Source organism: Bos taurus, chromosome 7, assembly GCF_002263795.3.
Source record: "Bos taurus isolate L1 Dominette 01449 registration number 42190680 breed Hereford chromosome 7, ARS-UCD2.0, whole genome shotgun sequence".
In the NCBI taxonomy this organism is placed as follows: domain Eukaryota; kingdom Metazoa; phylum Chordata; class Mammalia; order Artiodactyla; family Bovidae; genus Bos; species Bos taurus.
In genome coordinates, this window is record NC_037334.1 from 80,180,783 (window position 1) to 80,202,064 (window position 21,282).

Sequence of the window (21,282 nt, forward strand, 5' to 3'; positions counted from 1 at the left end):
TTAAAGCCAGCATCTCATTTCTTCTAAAACAGCAACAAAATTTGGAAGTTGTTTCTGAAGAAGCTTCAAACAAGTACAGAATGTGTACTGTTGCTAAAAAAGGTCTTGAGGGGACATCGCCTCCTAGGTAAAACTTTCCATTGAAACTCTTTTCATAGTAAATGTGTTTGACCATGGAATTTGTTGAAGAAAATAAAAAGGTGTTGAAAGTTCATGAGTTTACCTAACACAGCACCTTCAGTCTTTTCTAATCAAATCTTTAGAGGCTTAAATGGTTATTAAGTGTCTCTTAAGGAATTGTATATTTTTCCCTGATTAGATGACAAATCAAATATTCATCATAAAATTATGATTAAAATGCATAACTGCAAAAAATGTTGATAATTCAAATCACTGAGGACTTACTTGGGGAAATTAAAGGATCAAAACAAAGATCTAACTGGTGGCAGAGAGGTAACATTTGTATCATTCTGTTGGCTTCCTGCTTTTTGCCTTGACCAGAGAAGCTGCCTAGATGACTGAGATGCCCCCCTGGTTTCTGTGACCAGCATTTAAATTTCAAATTCAGGGTTAAAGGGCGTAGGTGCGATGATTAGCTCTGATGCTCCCACAACCCTCCCTTCAGTCCAGAATAGTGGTTCCCTACCAGGGACGACTGAGTTCTCCAGGGCACCTTGGCCACGTCTGCCATTGTATGAGTCACAGCAAGGAGAAACAGAGGAGGCACTGCTGGCATTTTGTGGGAAGAGGCCAGGGATGCTACTAAACATCCTGCACAGGATGACTCACAACGAAGGATGCTCCAGCCCCAAAGGTCAGTAATGCCAGGGTTGACAGATCTGATGCAGACACTAACATCTCCCAGAAGCATATCTGAGGGGCTAGACAGTACTGGCAGAGGGAGTGTCCTTTGTTTCAAGGTCAAAGGCCTGGTGCATGGAGCCCTTATTAGCAGAGGCCAGGCCGGTGCTCAGATGTTACCAGACTGCCCAAATAAACCATGGTGTTGGCCCAGGAGAGCCCTAGGAGCCTCTTATTATCATCCTTTACATAGATGATAAAGAAGGGCGAGAGAAGGCTTACCCAGGTCCCCCAGCTAAAATGTAGCCAAATCAGGATTCAGGACACGTGGTCAAGGGCCCCTTACAGCTCCTGAGTTTTGTGTCCTGGATCAGAGCAGAGCAGATCTGCTTAACACCCTCAGCCCCTCAGCAGCACGAATTCTGCAGCATTCTGAAAAATCGCCTCGGCATTAGCTTTTTCCCCTCAGTTTTGGATCTGGAGTGCATTTTTTGCCACAAAGTGCTTCTGCGCTGAAGTGCCAGGGGCGAGCAGGGGAAAGTGGAGCAGTTGGACTTTAAATAGCGAGGCGTTCTCCGCAGCGAGGAGAGAACAGCTGCCCAAGGCCTGTGCTCTTTTCTTTGACTTTCCATCTTCTCAGCCAAGAGCTCTGGGGGATTGGAGAGGGGCCAGAATTATGCGGCCAAATGTGAATCGAAAGAAAACTGCAAGGTGTCCCCCAAGCTCAGAGCCCAGTGTTTCTGCCTTTCTCCACATGCAGCAGAACTCAAGCCTCTTCCAGGGAATTCCCTCCCTTTTCAGTCCTCAAGGTGTATCAGCATCGATCTGCCCCCAGCCGGGACTACCAGCACTACCAGGGGTGGGGCCTCACACCGAGGGACACCATGTCTTTCGTTTATGAGACTATGGAGCCCAGGATTGTCAGGCGCGGGAAAGCTGCAGTATACCAGCAGCTGCCAGCAGCTGCAAAGTCCAGAGGGGAAAGTAACTCCTTGAAGGCCACACAGCAGGGAAGGACAGATAGGAGCCAAACGCCTGGTTTCCTGGCTCTATTTTGTTGTTGTTTCTTTATTTTTTTAATTGGAGGATAATTACTTTACAGTATTGCATTGGTTTCTGTCATACATCTGTATGAATCAACCATAGCTGTACACATGTCCCCTTCCTCTTGAACCTGCCTCCCACTTCCCACCCCATCCCACGCCTCTAGGTTGTCACACAGCGCCAGGTCTGAGCTCCCTGCAACATACGGCAAATTCCCATTGGCTGTCTGTTTACATATGGTAATATGTACGTTTCAGTGCCACTCCCTCCATTCGTCCCACCCGCTCCTTTCCCCGCTGTGTCCACAAGTCTGTTCCCTATGTCTGCATCTCCACTGCTGCCTTGCAAATAGGTTCATTATTAACATCTTTCAAGATTCCATATATATGTATAAATATACAATATTTGTTTTTTTCTTTCTGGCTTACTTCACTCTGTATAATAGGCTCTAGGTTCATCCACCTCATTAGAACTGACTCAGATGCATTCCTTTTTCTGACTGAGTAATATTCCATCGTGTATATGTACCACAACTTCCTGATTCGTTAATCTGACAGTGGACATCTAGGTTGCTTCCATGTCCTAGCTTTAGTAAATAGTGCTGTGAGGAATGCTGGGAGACATGTGTCCTTTTCAATTATTTCCTGGCTTTAAATCCAATACATGCTTCCCCAAAGGGACCCAGTTACCCTCCAGAGAATGGATGCCTGGCATTGCTCATTGGAGCCAAGGTCTGTCTGAGACCTGGGACCTAGACGCACTTGAGAGTGAGCACCGTCTTGTTTCCTGGCTGCACTGGGTCTTTGAGATGGAGTGCAAGCTCTTCGTTGCTCCACTCTGGGGCTCCTCTCCAGTTGTGGCCCACAGGCTCAAGAGCGCATGGGTTTAGAAATCGAGGCAAATGGGCTTAGTTGCCCCGGATCATGTAGGATCTTAGTTCCTGGACCAGGACTAAACCTGCGTTCCCTGCACTGGAAGGTAGATCCTCAGCCACTGGACCACCAGGGAAGTCCCGTGAGTGCCGTCTTTAAAGGTGCACCCCAAGTGGGACTCACCCCACCCCAGTCCCCACCCTGTGCAGACATCTTGTCACTGATGGTGATGATGACAAACACCTCCCCCCACACCAGCCACTCTGGGACAGAATCCCCCAGATCATTCATTCATTTAACAGATGTACACCAAGCCTGTACTCTGTGGAGATGCGTGAGACACAGAGTCCCGCAAAGAACCCACAGTCTAATGATGGGTGAAGAAGACATGAAACCAGTCAAAGCCATGTCCTAAGTGTCCACGATAGACCTGAGGCCACAGGACAGTGGCAGCCTGGAAGAGAGACATTGAAGCCAGTAAAGTTGGAATTTTGAAAGCTCGAGAGGAATCAGATAAGAAAAGAGGGAAGGGCATGGTGGGTGAGGAAAATGGCAAGGGACACAGAGCACATTTGGGGGCATCTGAGATGACTGAGTGTGGAGCGTGGAGGAGGGGGAGACCCGGGAAGCTGCTAGGGACAGACCAGCTCTTGTGTGCCAGACGGAGCATTTTATCCCAAGTACTGGCTTTACCTTCCTCTGCTGAGCATCTTGGTCCCCAAAATCGCAGCCACCCCTTTCCTTCAGACAGGAAGCTGACAGATCTGTTTGAATTATTCTGGAACACACATACTCACAGCAGAGAAGTGTCTTTCTTTATGATGCCTTATTGCCTGTGGCAGGAAGAGGCAACCTGGCAGGATGATAAAGAGGTTCTGGGGTCAGGAGGTTTTGTTCACCTTCTGGCTCCCCCCACTGGTTCATGGTATGAATGTAAGTAGGTCCCTTCTATTTCTCTGAGCCTCAGTTTTGTCCTCCCTAAAGTGGGGCTAATGATGGATCCTACCTTACAGGATACTGTGATGCTTAAATGAGCTCATCCGTGCAAAATGCTTAGCACAGTGATTTCCATCGGTCAGTGGGCATCAGAGTCTCTAGAAGGGAGTAAGGCATAGGTTAGGCTGGGCCTCATTCCCAGAGTTTCTCATTCGATAGGTCTGGTAGGGGGTCCCGATGCTCATTTCTAGTGAGTGCCCAGAAGATGCTGATACTTTGAAAACCACTGACTTGGCACAATATGTCCCTTTGTGCGGAGAGCTCAAGTGCCTGCAGGGCATGATGTCTGCAGTCCTGGTGGCCCTGGGCTGCCCGATGGGGAAACCAGCTAAGGCACTCTGGCCTTGAGGCCACGGGAACATCCCCAAGCTCACATCCCTGGGGCAGGTCTACTGGAGCGGTCACTCCCTGGTTCTCTCACCTGCCACCTTTGTCTGCATGGTGTCACACAGATCCATAGATACACCTTTTTCTGGCCCTTCCAGTCTCTATTCCTAATTATTAAGGCCCTGGTTTCTTAATGTCTTCCCACCTCCACCCACATCCTGCCATCAACTCTGCTAGGCTGACTACGGTTCCTGCAGCTGCCAGTCTATTCCACACAGGGCCCTCAGAAGAATCCTCTTTAAAGGTCAGGTCATATCACAGCTCTTCTCAGACTTTCCCAGGGCATCTCCTCTCCCATAGAATGGTGTCCAGGTGCAACATTGGCCATTCATTTGCAAAAGCAAATCCCTGCTTCCATCTGATCTCCTTTCTTCCTTACCCTCTCCTTCCACTGGCCCAGTGTCCACCTTCTTGTTCTCCCCATAGCTCACAAAATACACCCCATCCCTGGGCTTTTGTACCTGCTCTTCCCTCTGCCCCAAATGTTTTCCCCCAGACGTTTCTGCAGTTTGTTTCCTCATTTCACTTAGGCTTCCACCCAGTCGTCACTTCAGAGATGCCATCCCTGGCTCTCCTCCATCCGTCTTCAACCCTTGGCCCCCATTTACTTTTCTTCAAAACACTATCACTCTTGCAAAGTCTAGTATAATTTGTTTGTCCACTGTTTCCCCTGTCAAGTCTAGCCCCACAACCTCCAGGTTCCCGTCTGTCTTGGTCAATTCATTATTAAGTGACTTGAAGAATGAAAGCTTGAATATGAAGTATCTAAGATAAGAAGCAGTTGTCATTTATTCAAGAGATTATTAATAAGATGAATAAATTTCATTTGAGGATTAAAGAAACACACAGAGACAATGACACCCAAGTCACTACATATCATTGACACCACTGTATTAATGCAAAGAAGATCCAAGCGTAAGCTACACTGTTTCTTTCACAAAGATGTGAACGTGTGGTTCTGCTGCTCTTTACCTCTGTAGCCAACTTTGCTCACCCTGTGCGTTGACTTCCTGTGGGCTGACCGCAGTAGGTAGGCAGGCTCCATAATCCTCCTCCAACGAAAGGCAGAGGCAGCCAGGAATCAGTCCTGAGTGGGTCCCGACCTCCCACAGTGTGGGTCACTTGACCAAATGTGGAGTAGCAAGGAAGCCAGAGTAAACAGATGGTTACTATCCACTGAGTGCTTTTGCACGGAGCTTATTTAGTCTTTCACAACAACAATCATTTTCAGTTTACCGATGAGGACGCTGGGGCTCAGGGAGGCAAAGTAACTAACCCAAAGCCACACAGCCAATGCATTGCAGACCTCCAGATCCTGGGATCATAATTGGCAGTACTGTACCAGTTCTCAGTGCCTACGCTGTAGAGTGGGTGTCAGGATTAAATTGAGCACATCTCTAGGGAGCGTTCAGCATAGTGCCTGGGGCGGAGTAATGGCCAGGTTTAGGAATTCGCACTTCTGATTGCCCTCATCTAGCAGGAAGCTTCTGATAGCCAAGTCTGGTCCCTTCTCCCCATGGCCGGGCTGGGGGTATTTCTTTATTCTTTACCTGCTAATTCTCTCAGCTTTGGGGCCAGCCCTCCTACCTGCCCTCCATCCCCCAGGAGACAGGGCCTCTCCTCAGGCGGAAAGGGACGGTTCCGGCTTGTTGCTCAGAGGTGTCGGTGGTGACAGCCCTCTTCCTTTCTGAGGGCCCCAGCTAGTCAGTGTCTGGCACCCCACCAGGCTGCCACCCCCTGCCAGGCCCAGACTCCCTGGCCATCGGCTCTCTTCTGTCTGACCTGTCAGTTGGGTCTTTGAAATGGTAGTTGACGAGGGCAGCAGGCATGGTGGGGGGGAGTAGACGGAGCTGGGAGAGGCCACAAGCAGCAGGGCCAGGCCAGCATGTGGGGAAGTCAGTGCCTGAGATCAGAAGCCCCCGCTCTCTGTTGCCACTGGGTTTTGTAGCAGGAAAGGGGCAGACAGCTGCAGGCAGGGGAGAAAGCCCCCGGGTATAGAAACGTGGCCCTGGGCTAACACAGGGGAGACTGTGCCAGCGAGGCCTGTCAGGGATGTCCAAGGTGAAACTTTCTGATCAAGTGAGATCACTGTTCTTGGAGGCTCTGTGTGGGCTGAGGAGAGGCAGGAGGGGAGGGGAAGAAGGAAGAGAGAGAAAGACTGAAAGAAACAGCAGCTAGAGAATGAAGGTGTTCTCTGAAGGCTTGGCATTGCCTTCCCCAAGTCCTGCAGCGTTCACAGGGCTCCTTGAAATGGTGGTGGCCACTTGCAGCCTCCTGTGAAGAACGAAGGGCAGAAACCAAGAGCACAGACCGCCTAGCAGGCAATCGCTCCTCCATCATGTACTTCCTGTGTGACTGTGGGCAAGACCTTTAAGCTCTCTGAGCCTCCACTTCTTCACCAGCAAGGCGGAGCTCACAGAAGATAAAAAGAAAAGTGAAAGTATTAGCCACTCAGTTGTGTCTGACTCTGCAACCCCATGGACTGTAGCCCGTCAGGCTCCTCTGTCCATGGAATTCTCCAGGCAAGAATACTGGAGTGGGTTGCCATTCCCTTCTCCAGGGGATCTTCCCAACCCAGGGATCAAACCTGGGTCTCCCACACGGCAGGCAGATTCTTTACCATATGAGCCACACAGAATCCGCCTCAAACGGTTCTTGTGGGCATTACTGGCTGGTGGCTGGATCAGGATGTTTGGCGCAGACTGAGAAAGCACAGAGAAACTTAAGCTGCTGGTGAGGAGACCTGTGGCGGTCTACCCGAGGCGGAAGTGGAAGCTGGGTGAAGTGAGGAGCTGGGGTGGAGGGCAGCTAAAACATTCTGCATCCTGGTTTTTCAAAATAAATCACCCTTCCCTATGGCTTTAAATCGTCCCTCTTCTGTTTGATGTAGTCCTGCCTTAAAGAGCTTGGCACGAGCACTAAGCATGGCCACGTGGCAGATAAACTGCTCCTGTGTATTGGCCATTCAGAATGTTTAACAGTAGCAGACCTGTCATGGCAGCCTCATGCAGGATTTTATTTTGGAGTGCAACAAACTGGGTTCAAATCCCAGCCCTAGACAGTGCAGCCGCCGCCATGCCATCGTCGCCTCTGCGGGTGGCAGTGGTGTGGTCGATCAACCAGAACCGGAGGCGCACAACATCCTCAGGAGGCAGAACTAAGATTGGAAGGATTGGTTGAAAGAAAGCCGATTTCTGTGTTGATCTGAACATTGAGACGAAACTGGGTAGATCAAGCATGGTATCAGCTCCAGCAGCTAAAACATTTTCCCTGCCTTAAGGATCATCTCTAACTTTCTGTAGCAAACAAGGATTCAGCATCCAGTCCTTCAGCACAGGAACTGGTGTGGAGCTTCCAGGACCAGCACCCGAGAAGCCAAACATTTATGATTTCAAACCACATATGACCAGATGTACAACGATCTCCTTAGGAAAGGCAAAGAGCTGCATTCCAGTTAACCAGCACCCTTTAACCCCGAGTGCTTGTCTCTGGCAGGTGTCACCTGTGGGCACCACTCAGGGGCACCTGTGAAGCAGGGGACACGGCAGCCCGTGCGAGGTGTGTGAGGTCACTGGGTTTCTGTTCTTATGCTCATGGGACAGTCCAAGGGTCAGAGACCACATGGACATAGTCGGGGGAAATTCTGGTGCAATGTTAGAGCGACTTCGATGAGGAATGTGGGACTCCAAACCCTGCGGCTTTGCACACTGCAGGTAGGTGTGTGTTTTGGTGTGCCCTGATTCACAGGGGTACTTCCCATTCTGGTGGTGTTCTGGAGGGTCAGACCACAGGAGGGCCACGTTGGCTGCAGGGGAAGCATGTTAGAAGCAGGTAATTTGAGAAGATTTCATTTCAGGAAGACACAAAGCAGACTGGGTCTGCTCCCTGAGACTCACTGGGTTCCTGTACACATGACCTCGGGCTGTGTGTAGATAGAAAGACCATCCTTGATGGCTGGGTTTTGACCAGGACCTTTGGGGTCACGCCCAGATGCTTCATATTCCTGGGCCTCCTCGCGTTACCTCAAATGATGGTGAGTCTCGGGGTGGAGCCCAGACACGTTCCAAGCAAAGGAGTGTAGACACCGTGTGGAAAACTGTCTTCACGTTGGCACTTTTACAGTTTTGAATAAACTACAAATGTTCTCTGTGAAAAATAAAAAAGAACAGCCCCACCAGATAAAAGCTGCATGGTCTTAGGTGAGGTGTTTAATCTCTCTCAATCTGCAAGTCTTCATCTGTAAACAGCAGTGTTGATGATGCCTGGAGTTCTGATGGTAATTTAATGAGAGGATGCATGTAAAGCACTTAGCCCGGTGCCTGGCACTTAGTAAGCTCTTCATAAGAGCAGCTATTAGCTCTTATTAGATGATCCGTGGTCGTGCTGACCCCCAGGGATGCTGTCACCTAGCACAGGATCCCTGTGCTGAAATGCACGGGCTTTGGGAGGCTCCGGGAGCACAAGGACAGAGGCTCTGAGCCAATGTGGTTGTTTCAATGGTGTAGTTTGCATTAGGCCTGACCACCCCAAGCCTGTGTTTTACAAGATGGTCAGTAAAGCATGGAGCTGTCACTTGTGACTGGAGTAGATGAAGGTTTGGCTGGTCCTTCCTAGGGGAGAATCCCCAAACCTAGAGCCCTGTGTTCTCCTGAAGTGCATCCCAACTAGTAAGACACTAGACTGTTGGCATGGAGATGCTCCCAGCCAAAAAGTGTCCATTGTCAGGAAATACTGTACACGCCACTGCAACAGTAAAGATTCCTAATGCATAGTCACTCAACAAAGGCTCTGAGAAATCCCGCTGTGATGAAACCACTTTACCTTTGTTTGACCAGCACCCCTAGACTGTCTGACTGCAGACCCTCCTGTCCCACCTCACTCTCTATTTTAGGGAACCCCTGTTACTCTCCCCCAGGAGGCATAAGTTGCCTGAGGGTGAATTGTGCTGCTGTGGATATCTGAAAGGTGTTTTCAGTCATTGAGAGCAGGGGGGTTTCAAGCTCTAGTGAGCAAAGGAATCAGGTGGGGCATTTTCTTTAAAATGCAGATTCCCAGTTTCCACTCTCAGGAATTCAGTAGGTGTAGGTGAGATAACGATCAGTATTTTAACATCACTGAGCTGATTCCAGGACAGGAAATCTGGGATCGTAACCTGACCATCAGCAGTTTGGTGCCTGATTTATAGAAGTACGTGCTCAGAACACCAGCGTCAGCATCACCTGGGAGCTTATAAGAAATGCAAGCTCTCAAGTCCCAAACTCTAAAGCTACAGAATTAGAATCTACATTTTAACAAGTTCCCCCAAGTGATTCTGATGCTGGTTAGAATTTGAGAAGCACTGGTTTTAAAGGGTTTGGTTGATAGTGTTTGTTTTTGTTTTTGGTCCACTTGTTTTATTTTTGATGAAGAATCATTCCCCCCATCCCCCACCCCCCCAAAAAAGAAAACTAGACACACATTTCAAGTTCATTGCCATAAGATTTCTACCATCCCTCACCTCCCATCCCCATGCATATGGAGTCGACCAGATGCCCCAGTAGCTTCAGGGTAAACCAGAATCACATTAAAAAGAGGTTTTACTTGGATCATATCACTGCCTTCAGTAGCAGTGCCTGGGTTTTCCTAGGCAGTCTTTGCTTTCTTTCCCACATCCATCCTGAAGACCAGGAAAGCCAGCAAAGGAGCTCTTAGTGGGGGCCTCCATTCTGCCAGGTCTCTGATTGGACGTGATGGATCTTCCACTGCTAAGTTATAAGAAAAGCTGGAAGGTGCTTTGGGGGCAAGGATCCCAGGCCTTGGAATTCAGAGACTGACAAAAAGAGTTGACAGGAAGCAAGAGGAACACTTCCAACAGGCCTTCCAGAAGGAATGCAAATACAATTTTACTTCTTGCAATGTTTGAGAATGGTGGGTGCCCCATGGGGGGAGAGGCGAGATGCCTGCCGAACGATGGGCCATCAGGCAGCCAGGGTATTAATGGCAGGTGAAACCTTCCAAATGAGCACCCTGTCAGCCAATCTATTGCTTTAAAAGGTTGGCAGTGCGGGAGACCTAACAGAGGCAATGAAGAACTAATCTCATATTGCCAGGTTAAATCAAGTCAGCCTTGCCTGTGCCTTTCACTTCTTAGTTACATCAAGCTGGAATACTTTCAATTATCCCTCACTTCCAACTTGTCAGCAGGCATTGGGTAAAATGCAAATAGAAGAGTGCCCTTCCCTGGTGGAGAGCAGGAAATATCATTAAAAACAGCCTCAACCGTTTATTGAGCTCTTCCTCTGTGTTTAGTGCAGTACCTTCATCTTCTCATTTCACATGGACCATCTTATAGCATCTCCCTGATCTTCAGTAACATAGGTGCTATTAAGTCCACTCTGTAGTTGGGAACACCGAGTCACAGGAGGTCACTCACCGTAGCTGATGAATGATAGATAGATCAGGTTTTAAAACCAGACCATTCTGACTCTAAAGCCTATTTGTTTAACTAGGATAGGAGCCCAGTGCTGCCCTGGACAGTGGTTCCCTGAGCTTTGGAGTACCTGCCTTAAAATTTTGTAAGTGCTGTCCCAGTGGTAGAGACTGGCCAGGATCAGCAATGCAGTACCCTCACCTGGACTAGGGCCCTCAGGAGCCCTGGGTCCTATTTCTTCCTTTCACGTGCTCTCTGACCCTCTCCCCCTCCTCACCTTCACCCCCACACATGTACGGTTGACCAGATACCCTGAGATGTTTGGAGATTTGCATTTCTGAGTTATCTCAAGGTCCAACACCCAGCCTGAATACCAGAGAGCAGATTGGTGAGTCAGTTGCTCCTGCTGGCTGAAGGAGTGTTTCTTCTGCAAGTTTATGTAAGATCAGGCTGCCAGAATAGTGCTGATATGCTGATCTGGGTAACTCAGATTGTTTACCCAGATATAGGCCTGGCAGGAAAATATTAGCCAGGGACCCCATACACTTTCAGCACATCCTATAAGAGCTCACCTTAAAACAAAATAACTCCCAAGGCAAGTCAAATCCTGTGGTCGCTGTATTTCTTTTTTCATTCAAGAACCCCTTTATGTGTCTGGCTAGAATTCAGGAGCCTTTGGCCTCTGCCAGCCTGCAGTAGAGCCTGCTCTCCAGCACCCCTCCTTGCTCCCTCTTCATGTCCATTACAAAGAGCCCACAGCACAGGTCTCCTTCTTGCCCCAACTTGTCACCTCCTTCCTTCTCACCACTGCTTCATTCATTCCCCCCTCCTCTCCATTATTCAGGTGATCTCAAGAACTGCCCTAGGATTTATTGGGTTTACTACCTGGATTCCATGGGGTTTTTTTTGGGGGGGGGTGGGGAATGAGAATGTGACAAGTACTGTACTCTGTATGGGAAACAGACCTATATGATGCCAAGAAGACTCAAAAAGAAGAGAAGTAGAAATTACTTGGAAGCATGTAGTAGGTTACTTGGATAGGAAATGGCTACCCACTCTGGTATTCTTGCCTGGGAAATCCCATGGATAGAGGAGCCTGGCAGGCTATTGTCCATGGGGTTGCAAAGAGTCAGACACAATTTAGCAACTAAACAGCAACCGCAGTAGGTTACTAGGTGCTCTTATTTAATCCTCCCAATGCTCCTGTGAGGTCATCATCATTAGCAGCAGCAGCAGCATCACCATTATCATCATCATCATGCCTACTTTGTACTTAAGGAAGACAAGGCACAGGGAGGGTGATTATTTTGCCCAAAGTCAATCTGTTGGCAAATACATAAAGTACATAATCTTAAATATACACCTTGATGAATTTTTACTGACATAATCACTTGTGTGGTCAAGTAAATAAGATAATCTAGAAAATTCCAAGAACCTGAAAGGTCCCCTATATTCTTTTCCAGGCAATACCTCCCTATAAAGGTGACTACAATTTCTAATGTTTCTACTATAAGTCATGAACTTTGCCTGTTCTTGAACATCCGATAAAGGAAAGACTATGTAGTCTTGAAAGCCAGTGTTTTAACCAGTCCATCCTACTGAATGGGAAAGGTAGATTTGATGGTTGGTGGTCCCTCTCATCAATCCATGATCTGGAAAAAGTTGGGCTCGTTTTTCATGAGCTGCCGACGAGTTCCCAACCCCGTGCTGCCTACAGACACTGGCAGAGTTTATCCGTGGCACCTGAAGTGAATTGTGAGAGTTGATTTGTGCCACCCTGTCACAAAATAAAACTGAGAAAAGTAAATTTGGATCTTCCTCTGAAGCCTTTAATACCCACAAAAGCCAGAGAGTTCATGCAGGTCGTTGAGGGAGTCACTTGCTTACCAAGCTGCAAGGAACAACAGGCACCAAGAACAGACCCAAATGCCTCCATCTGGATTCTCCCAAAGCTGCCCAGTTTACAAAGATCAGAGAGGAAATGAAATAACCCTCGTCTCATTCCTGGAGACTTCACTTTCCTACAGGAGTGATGCATGGACTCGGGCAGCCTTCCCCAGACAGAGGAGAGGTGCATGTTTCAGCCAGCTTGGAAATACTCACTTGTTTGCTACAGCTTCTCTGTTTACCCGTGGCCCCTGTCCCCCGAGAGTAGCATCACTGTTGAGTATTCAGTGAAGGTTTTGAGGTTAAATGTCTGGACTGTTGAGGAACTCCTTAAAAAGCCTTACAGAACAAACGAGGCAGGAGCTGGAAACAGCTGGCACCAGCCTGCAGCCCACCCAGGTGTGCCACCTTGTACCAGTGGTAAACAGCTGGAGGGGGCTCGAGTCTCCCAGGTAAACAGTGTGGTCCTTAGCAGCCTGCATATCAGACAGTGAATCCCCAGGCATCTTGTTTCTCATGTTGATTCCTTTTTCAGATGTTCATTTCAACCAGCCAGACTCTTCCTCAGCTGTAGGGCAGACAAGCCTTCAGAAGTGATTAAATCTCGCTGCGGCTCATGCCTTCCCGGCTTAATGAGTGTCCACTGCCCTGTCTTCAGGCTCCCTTTGGGAAGGAAGCATCTCCTCCTTCCGATGATGAAGACAGTGAGTGGTGATCTCATGGGTTGCCTCTTTCTGCTTTTTCTCAAGAGCTGCTTCTTGACCACTCGAAGAATTTACTTAGCTTCTCCGAGCCTCAGTTCCAACTCTATAGGATGGGTGTTGTTCTGAGTACTTGCTACACCAGGTGCTCTTCCAAGTCCTGAATATGGAATAACTGCTTTCATCCTCCCAACAGTGCTTGTCATCATCTTCTTCATTTTGTGGCTAAGAAAGCTGAGGCACAGAGCACTTAATTGCCCACGGTCACCAGATGAGTACTAGCTGCTCTGAGATTCAAACCCAGACACCCCAATCCAGAGTCTGCAGCTTAAGGGTTCTATTTTTCTGCTTTGTAGGATTGCCATAAGGATATAAATCAAGAATATATGTAAATCCTGTACAACCTATAGCATTTATTATTACCATCAATTATTAACTTATCCCTATTTGAAAACATAGCATTCTTGCCCAACTGCAACCTACCCATGAATCACTCTAATCAGGGGACATTCGTTTCATTTATTTCTTTATATCCCATTTTTATCCACTGAAAAAGTGGAAAACTTCAGGGAGTTTCTGGTTATAGTAATTCCTATCATTCAACATATACTGTATTGGTCAGTCCCTAAGTCATGTCTAACTCTGCAGCCCCATGGACCATAGCATGTCCTGTCCTTCACTATCTCCTGGAGTTTGCTCCAGCTCATATCCATTGAGTCAGTGATGCTATCCAACCACCTCATCCTCTGTCCATGTATACTGTATGCCCGACTGATATTATATCTGTCCATTCCCCATCATATGACCCTATGATATATGCGTTGTTATCACTCAGTTTTAAAGGCAAAGAAATTGAGTTTCAGCCAGGAAAACTTTGATTTTAAACTTTTAAACTTTTTCTTTCTAAGCTGACACAGCCAGGGACTAGAGGAATTCACAGTCCAGGTTCTTACCTCCATGTAGACACTGTGTAGACTTTTGGCTTCTTATCGTGAGAATGCCAATCCAAAGTTTTCCATTTAGCATTAACCTGATTTTAGTGTCACGTTGCCAGAACTGTTATGCAAGATTCTCTCTGATTTTCTTTGTCAAAAGCAATACAAAGAATGCCTCACCTACCGTTCTCAGAAAATTTCTCCCTGTCCATATTTCTCTGAAATGGCCATTCCCATTAGCATATGATGTCTGTGCGTGGCATACAGCCAGAACTTTTCTTTAGTGTGTGTTCTAACAGAAAGCACCTAGTTAATGCTCTGCAGCCGCATCTTGCAGAGTGGAGTAAATAAGAATGTTTATGAAGCGGACGTAGGACCCCGCTGTGAGCTGATGGGGAAGGCCTGGGTCAAACTTTCCCATAACCGCTGAGTCAGAACGGGGCCCTTTTCGAAGACTCTGCAAACCTCTCTCACCAGGAGAAAGCCAAGCAGACAAACAAATAAGTAGGCGGATAAATAAAAAAATAAATCATCCAATGTCATGCTGGGGCCGAGCCGCTTTTGCGCCCCTGTTGAATGGAGACGTCGGCAGCCTCTCAGGTCCTGAACTGGCAATTCAGAACAGTTTGATTGCCTGCTTGATTGTTTGCGAGATAACTGCAAGATTGTCAGTGACAGGGTAATTTACTGAAGATTGCCATGTCAGACTCCATGCGAGGGGCTTGCTGGCATAAAGATGCGCTTCTTGTGACTGACAGGCCGAGGGGAGATTGGAGTGCCAATTTCAAGTTCACAGTGTCGTCTGCAAGTGTTTGGCGGCTGCAGCCCATAATCACAAAACATGATGAGGTCATTACAGGCATAACGTATGCTCACACTTAATAACGGCTAGAACCCCAAATGCATAATGTCTGGAGCAGGTAAATGTAAATATGTAGGAGGACATCATTTATATCCTTTTTATTTTAAGCATTTGCCATCTGCTATTGCTGATGTGTTTGTAGGACATCTCCTGCTGCCAGACGGACCCTTGAATAAAAAGCCCAGAGTCAACAAAAACAGTGAGGAAATTTGAGGTCCACACTTTTGAAGCAGTCACAGATCCGGAAGGAGTAGCCAACTCGAGGGGGTTGGGAGAGGAATCTTAACAGGAAAGACTGTCTTAAGTTATTATTTGATCCCGACGTGAGGCCCTCAAGCTGGCTGTACAGAGTGGGTGGTAGAGGGTTGAGGGTGGGGGGGTCACATTCCCAGCTTCGGGAGGAAAAGGCCACCAGAGACGGATGGAACTCCTAATGGGAAGAGGCCGGTGGCCTTAAAGAAATCTATAGTGCTAATAACAGTGGGTTTCTTCTACCTGAGAACTTTCTGCAGCGGCTGAATGAAGCACTGCCAACATATCTCAGCAGGATATTTTTAAATCCAAAGCAGGCATTCTGTGGTGGATTCCTTCTGTCTAGTGAGGGCAGTCCATGGAAGGCAATGTTACAGGAAGAATACTTGGCTTTTTTATCCTATTCTTCTTTCATATTCTACCGAGGGCTCTGGGAGCCCTTGGCTGATGTAAAATGGTACCTTGGCATCATTCTGCTGCTGAGATATGAGTCTCCAACACTGTTTCTTAGGTCTGAGGTTTGCGGGACTCTTGAGGGGGTGGGTACCCAATTCAGCCAGCACGTTGGACAGAGGTACTCATAGCCATGACTCTGAAAGTCTCTAAATTTTAAGTGTGCGTGCCTGCTCACCCTCCTGTGTCTGAACTTCCAAGAAATTTTGTAAATCTAAACGTGTTACGAGACACCCGAGCAACATTTGCCCATGTGGAAAATGAGAGGCTAGTTTTAGTAATTTAAAGCCGAGCAGAACACACAACCTCCTAATTTGTTTGTTTGCTAAAAAGAAAGTAATGCATTAAAATCATTGTACATTAATTGCTAAATTACAGTGGAACTTGGGTGAAATTATATATTTCAATTTCATTAGCAGAACCAAACGTAAAGGGTAATGCCAAAAAATTACATTGTAGTGAATTTAAAGCACACAGCCAGGCCTCTGATTCAGTGCTCCAGTTCAAGTGTTCATCAAGTCACAGCCCGGGATTGGAGTGCATGTTTTTATCATGCTAATTATGGCCCCCAAATGCCTCGCTATCAAATCAAGGAGGTGTAAGCAAGTTACTCTCCAAGCTCCTACACTGTGTATTCAATCAACTCCCAGCAGAGTGAAGAAGGACTAGCTAACTAATCCATTCTAATAGGAATCCCAAGGCATAAACACTGCCCTAAACATTCCCATCCCCATTCCTAATAGACATGTGGAGAATGGGAAACAGTCATTTATTCATTCAACAAACATTTGTTGGGTCCTGATTCCATGTTGGCACTAAGCAAAGCAGGAATATAAAAATGAATGTGACACTGTTCTTCTTTTCAAAAAGCTCGTTTTCCAGACAGAAAGGCAAGCAGTCAGAGATAGATAATTCTAGTACAAGGAAGTTAGCGTGAACAATGGTTTCTAATATTTCTGGTGCATTAGAATCACATGAGGATCATGTTTAAAATGCAGATTCCAGGACCTACTCCTGGAGGCTCTGCCTGGGGAGGTCTGGGGTAGGCTTCTGATTCTCCCTGTGGGATTTTGATGTAGAATCATTCTCTGAGAACCTCACATTCAGGGATACACAGAACAAGAATACCTCCCTTAGCCATGGACATCATCAGGAAGGCTTCCTGGAGGAGGCCACACCTAGTGTGGATCTTAAAGGATGCGTCATATCCATTTCCTCCTCTATACTGTCAGCTCCTTTAGGACCGATACCATCATTCTTTGTTCCCTGTTTTATTTTCAGAACATAAATAGCACTCAAGTATTTATTGAAGCGTAGATGACTAGGAGGGCTTCCCTGGTGGCGCAGATAGTAAAGAACCCGCCTGCAATGTGGGAGACCTGGGTTCAGTCCCTGGGTTGCAAAGATCCCCTGGAGGAGGGCATGGCAACCCACTCCAGTATTCTTGCCTGGAGAATCCCATGGACAGAGGAGCCTGGCAGGCTACAGTCCATGGGGTCACAAAGAGTCAGACATGACTGAGCAACTAAACACAGATGACTCAGGAACGGGTGAAGGAGCAGGAATCTAGGCAAGTAAATCAGAATGTTCAGAGTCCTACAGCTATGGTGAAAGCAGCTCCAGAAGCAATTGGGTAAACTAATGGCTTAGTTTGTGGATGCTCATGCCAAAGCCATATCTCCACATTTTCTGGAAAATGTCATTCATCACCCCCTGGTGCTCCCACTAATCAGCACTACCCTCCCTGGCTTAGAGAAAGTGGGGATGGAATGCTTTTCTCCACTGAAGCAGGATTTAAGGAATCCCATGCATTTTGGTGACTTGCATACCCATTAACATGGGTCCCTGAAATCTAGCAACAGGTAATTTTTTTGTGCTATGTTGTTTAAAAGCAAAGTGTTAGTTTTTATTGCCAACCGCCCAAATAATACGTGTTCGTAATAGAAAAAGTAGAAATACAAAAGTTTTAATACAAGATAGAAAAAGAAAGAGACACACTAATCTACTACCTGGGGATAACCATTTGTCAACATTCTCAACAACTTTCTTTCAGTCTTTAATTTATATTGGAAATATACTAGGCTTGTTGTGGGAAACCTGCCAGGCCAGGCCTTTGGGAAGGGTCGAGGCTGGTGGGGACAAAGATGTTAACATCTCAAGGACTTCCCTGGTGGTCCAGTGGTCAAGAATCTGCCTTGCAATTATCCTTTACCAGTGGATCCCACATGTTGTAGAGCAACTAAAGCCACGTGCAGCACTACTGAGCCCTGTGCCACAGCTAGAGAGTCTGCTGGCTACAGTGAAAGAAACGAAGATCCCCGTGCTACAGCTGAGATCCAGTGCAGTCAAATTAATTAATTAATTTTTTTAAAAGGTGCTAGCATCTCAGAGCAGCTTTGGGCCGTGAAATCTGCTGAGCCCTGGCTTTGTCTCTGCCCTTCCAGATGGCCTGGTGGACTGCCTGGACCCTGACTGCTGCCTGCAGTCAGCCTGTCAGAATAGCCTGCTCTGCCGAGGGTCCCGGGACCCCCTAGACATCATTCAGCAGGGCCAGACAGACTCACCTGCCGTGAAGTCCTTCTACGACCGCATCAAGCTCCTGGCTGGCAAAGACAGCACCCACATCATTCCTGGAGACAACCCCTTCAACAGCAGGTAGGCGCCCTTCTGTCCCTGCAGGTGGCTGAAGTCACTGCTTCCCTTCCTGTCTGAGCAGGAGGAAGTGCTCCTGGCTTTTCTGTGGCATTTGACCCCCTGCGGCGCAGAACCTGCTGGAGACCCGTTAACTGCCTGCTTTCTAGATCATTTTGATGATCTATTATTTTATGACATTATTGTTATTCTAAATCTCCCTGATTGTGACTTCTGTTTGATCATCACTGAAATATCTCATTCGTTAGAGTATTTTTTAATTTAGTTATTTTTCATTGGAAGGATAATTGCTTTATGGTATTGTATTGGTTTCTATCAAACATCGACATGAATCAACCATAGGCTTTTAAAGCAGCTGTAAACTCAATAACACAAGTTATCATTTGTGGCGTCTTAGAGTCAGGATGATGCCAGTTGCTAGAATTTATTGAGCACCTATGATGAGCTAGAGACCTGATGTGTATAGATTGGCTTTCATCCTCATAGCCACCCCACCCCCAATGATTGTATCTGCTAATTCCTTACTTGGTGTTAGGTGTTGTGCCTGGGCATTTCCCCTTCTCATTCCAAAATGGCGGCAGCAGAGTGGATTCTCTTGAATTTACATTTGCTCTCGGTTGCTAATTTGAGGCTTGTGAGTGTTCTGGGGCAAATTCTGGATTTATTTTGTAGACAGCTTGGCCCCTCCTCTCCCACCAGGACAGATTAGAGCTGTACCCTGGAGAAGAAAGCAAAGAGACGCGTTGGCCTTGAGATGCCCGCCCTCCTAGTCGGTGTCTTCTAGGCGCTGGTTTTGATGCTGAGGCTGGAAGGAGGCAAGGAGAGGTGGCAGTGTTGTCCTCTTCAGGCCTGCCTGCACATCTCTGTTCTCACTCTGGGTCAGTCTGGATCCAGATAACAGTGGTGTCAGCAGATGTGACGATGGCGGGTGTGACCTTCTTGGGAATGCCCTGCCCCGTATTTGTGCTCCTTCTCATGGAGAAATAAGAACTGGGAACCTCTAGAAACTTGTCCCCATCCCCTTACCCCTCTGACAGCCCTCATCACGCCATCTTTCTCTTAGTTTCCTTCCCCCTCACTTAGGTCTGGGCAGACCCTGAAGCAACTCAGGAAACATGCTGTTTAAGCAGGCTTCCAACTCGAGAAGGATTATACAGTGGAAGTGAGAAATAGATTTAAGGGACTAGATCTGACAGATAGAGTGCCTGATGAACTACAGACGGAGGTTCGTAACATTGTACAAGAGGCAGGGATCAAGACCATCCCCGTGGACCACTCCAGCGTTCTTGCCTGGAGAATCCCAGGGACGGGGCAGCCTGATGGGCTGCCGTCTATGGGGTCGCATAGAGTCGGACATGACTGAAGCAACTTAGCAGCAATAAAAGGTCATAATAAACTTTGTGAATGAAACAATTACAAGCATTGAACTCAATTTGTATGGAAAAGTTACAGCATTGAGTAAGGCTGTGTAAGTTAGGCTTAGTCCTAAGCTTAATAAAAAGTCTAAAACTTTTTATTTGGGAAATCTGCAAACACAAAACTAGTGCTTTCCCTATGTATTATTCACCCAGCTTCAACATTTAGCAACATCTTTTCAATTCTGTTTCATCTATGTCTTCTACTGTTTTATTTTTTTAATTACTAGAATATATTTTAAAACAAACCTAAGAGCGGTATCATGTAATCTGTAAATATGTTGTTATGCATCTCTGATAGACTTTTTAAATTTTTTTTTCAGGTAATTACAGACTGAGAGGATGTTACCCACCCCCCTCCAAAAAAAAAAAATGTTTTACCAGGGAGGTTACTGGTAGCATCTCAAATAACTAATATCAAACCCAAGAAAATGACATTGGTACAATCCACAGAGCTTATCCAGATTTCACCTTTGTATGTGTGTGTAATTCTATATAATTATGTTGTGTAAATTCACAATCAAAATATTGAACATTGGGGAGCAGGCAGGGATAAACTGGGAGGTTGGAGTTGACATACGGACTACTACAGATAAAAAAGAGGACTTCCCTGGTAGTATAGTGGATAAGAATTCACCTGCCAACGCAGAGGACGCGGGTTTGGTCCCTGGTCTGGGAAGTATCCACAGGCAGAGGAGCGACTAAGCCCATGTGCCAGAACAAGAGTAGCCTGAGCTCTGGAGCGTGCACGCCCCAACTGCTGAGCCCACGTGCTGCAGCTGCTGAACCCTGAGCACCCAGAGCCTGTGCTCTGCGACGAGAAGCCGCGGCAATGAGAAGCTCATGCACAGCAAGGAAGATAGCCTCCGCTCGCTGTAACTAGAGAAATCCTGCATGCAGCGACGAAGACCCAGTGAAACCAAAAAAAAGAAAAAAAAATCACCATCAAAGTTATAGATAACTAGTAAGGACCTACTCTATAGCACAGGGAACTCTACTCAATACAGTGACCTATATGAGAAAAGAATCTAAAAAAGTGGAGATATGTATATGTATAACCGATTCACTTTGTTGTATAGCAGAAACTAACACGACATTGTAAATCAACTTGCCCCAATAAAGTTTTTTTAAAAATTCAAAAAAAAAAGAAGACCATCCCCATGGAAAAGAAATGCAAAAAAGCAAAATGGCTGTCTGGGGAGGCCTTACAAATAGCTGTGAAAAGAAGAGAAGTGAAAAGCAAAGGTGAAAAGGCAAGATATAAACATCTGAATGTGGAGTTCCACAGAATAGCAAGAAGAGATAAGAAAGCCTTCCTCAGCGATCAGTGCAAAGAAACAGAGGAAAACAACAGAATGGGAAAGACTAGAGATCTCTTCAAGAAAATTAGAGATACCAAGGGAACATTTCATGCAAAGATGGGCTTGATAAAGGACAGAAATGGTATGGACCTAACAGAAGCAGAAGATATTAAAAAGAGGTGGCAAGAATACACAGAAGAACTGTACAAAAAAGATCTTCACAACCCAGATAATCACAATGGTGTGATCACTCACCTAGAGCCAGACATCCTGGAATGTGAAGTCAAATGGGCCTTAGAAAGCATCACTACGAAC

General features: G+C 46.8%; 1 protein-coding gene across 3 annotated transcripts in view; it reads left to right on the top strand.

Annotated features, from left to right (window-relative positions):
- The window catches only part of TENM2 (teneurin transmembrane protein 2), a 762,206-nt gene that overhangs the window by 640,667 nt on the left and 100,257 nt on the right, over nt 1-21,282 (top strand). For all 3 annotated transcript variants that reach the window (XM_059888816.1, XM_059888817.1, XM_024995296.2), the window contains one exon: nt 18,044-18,254. In XM_059888816.1, coding sequence (XP_059744799.1) covers nt 18,044-18,254 — 211 coding nt within the window. The remainder of the gene's footprint in view (nt 1-18,043; nt 18,255-21,282) is intronic.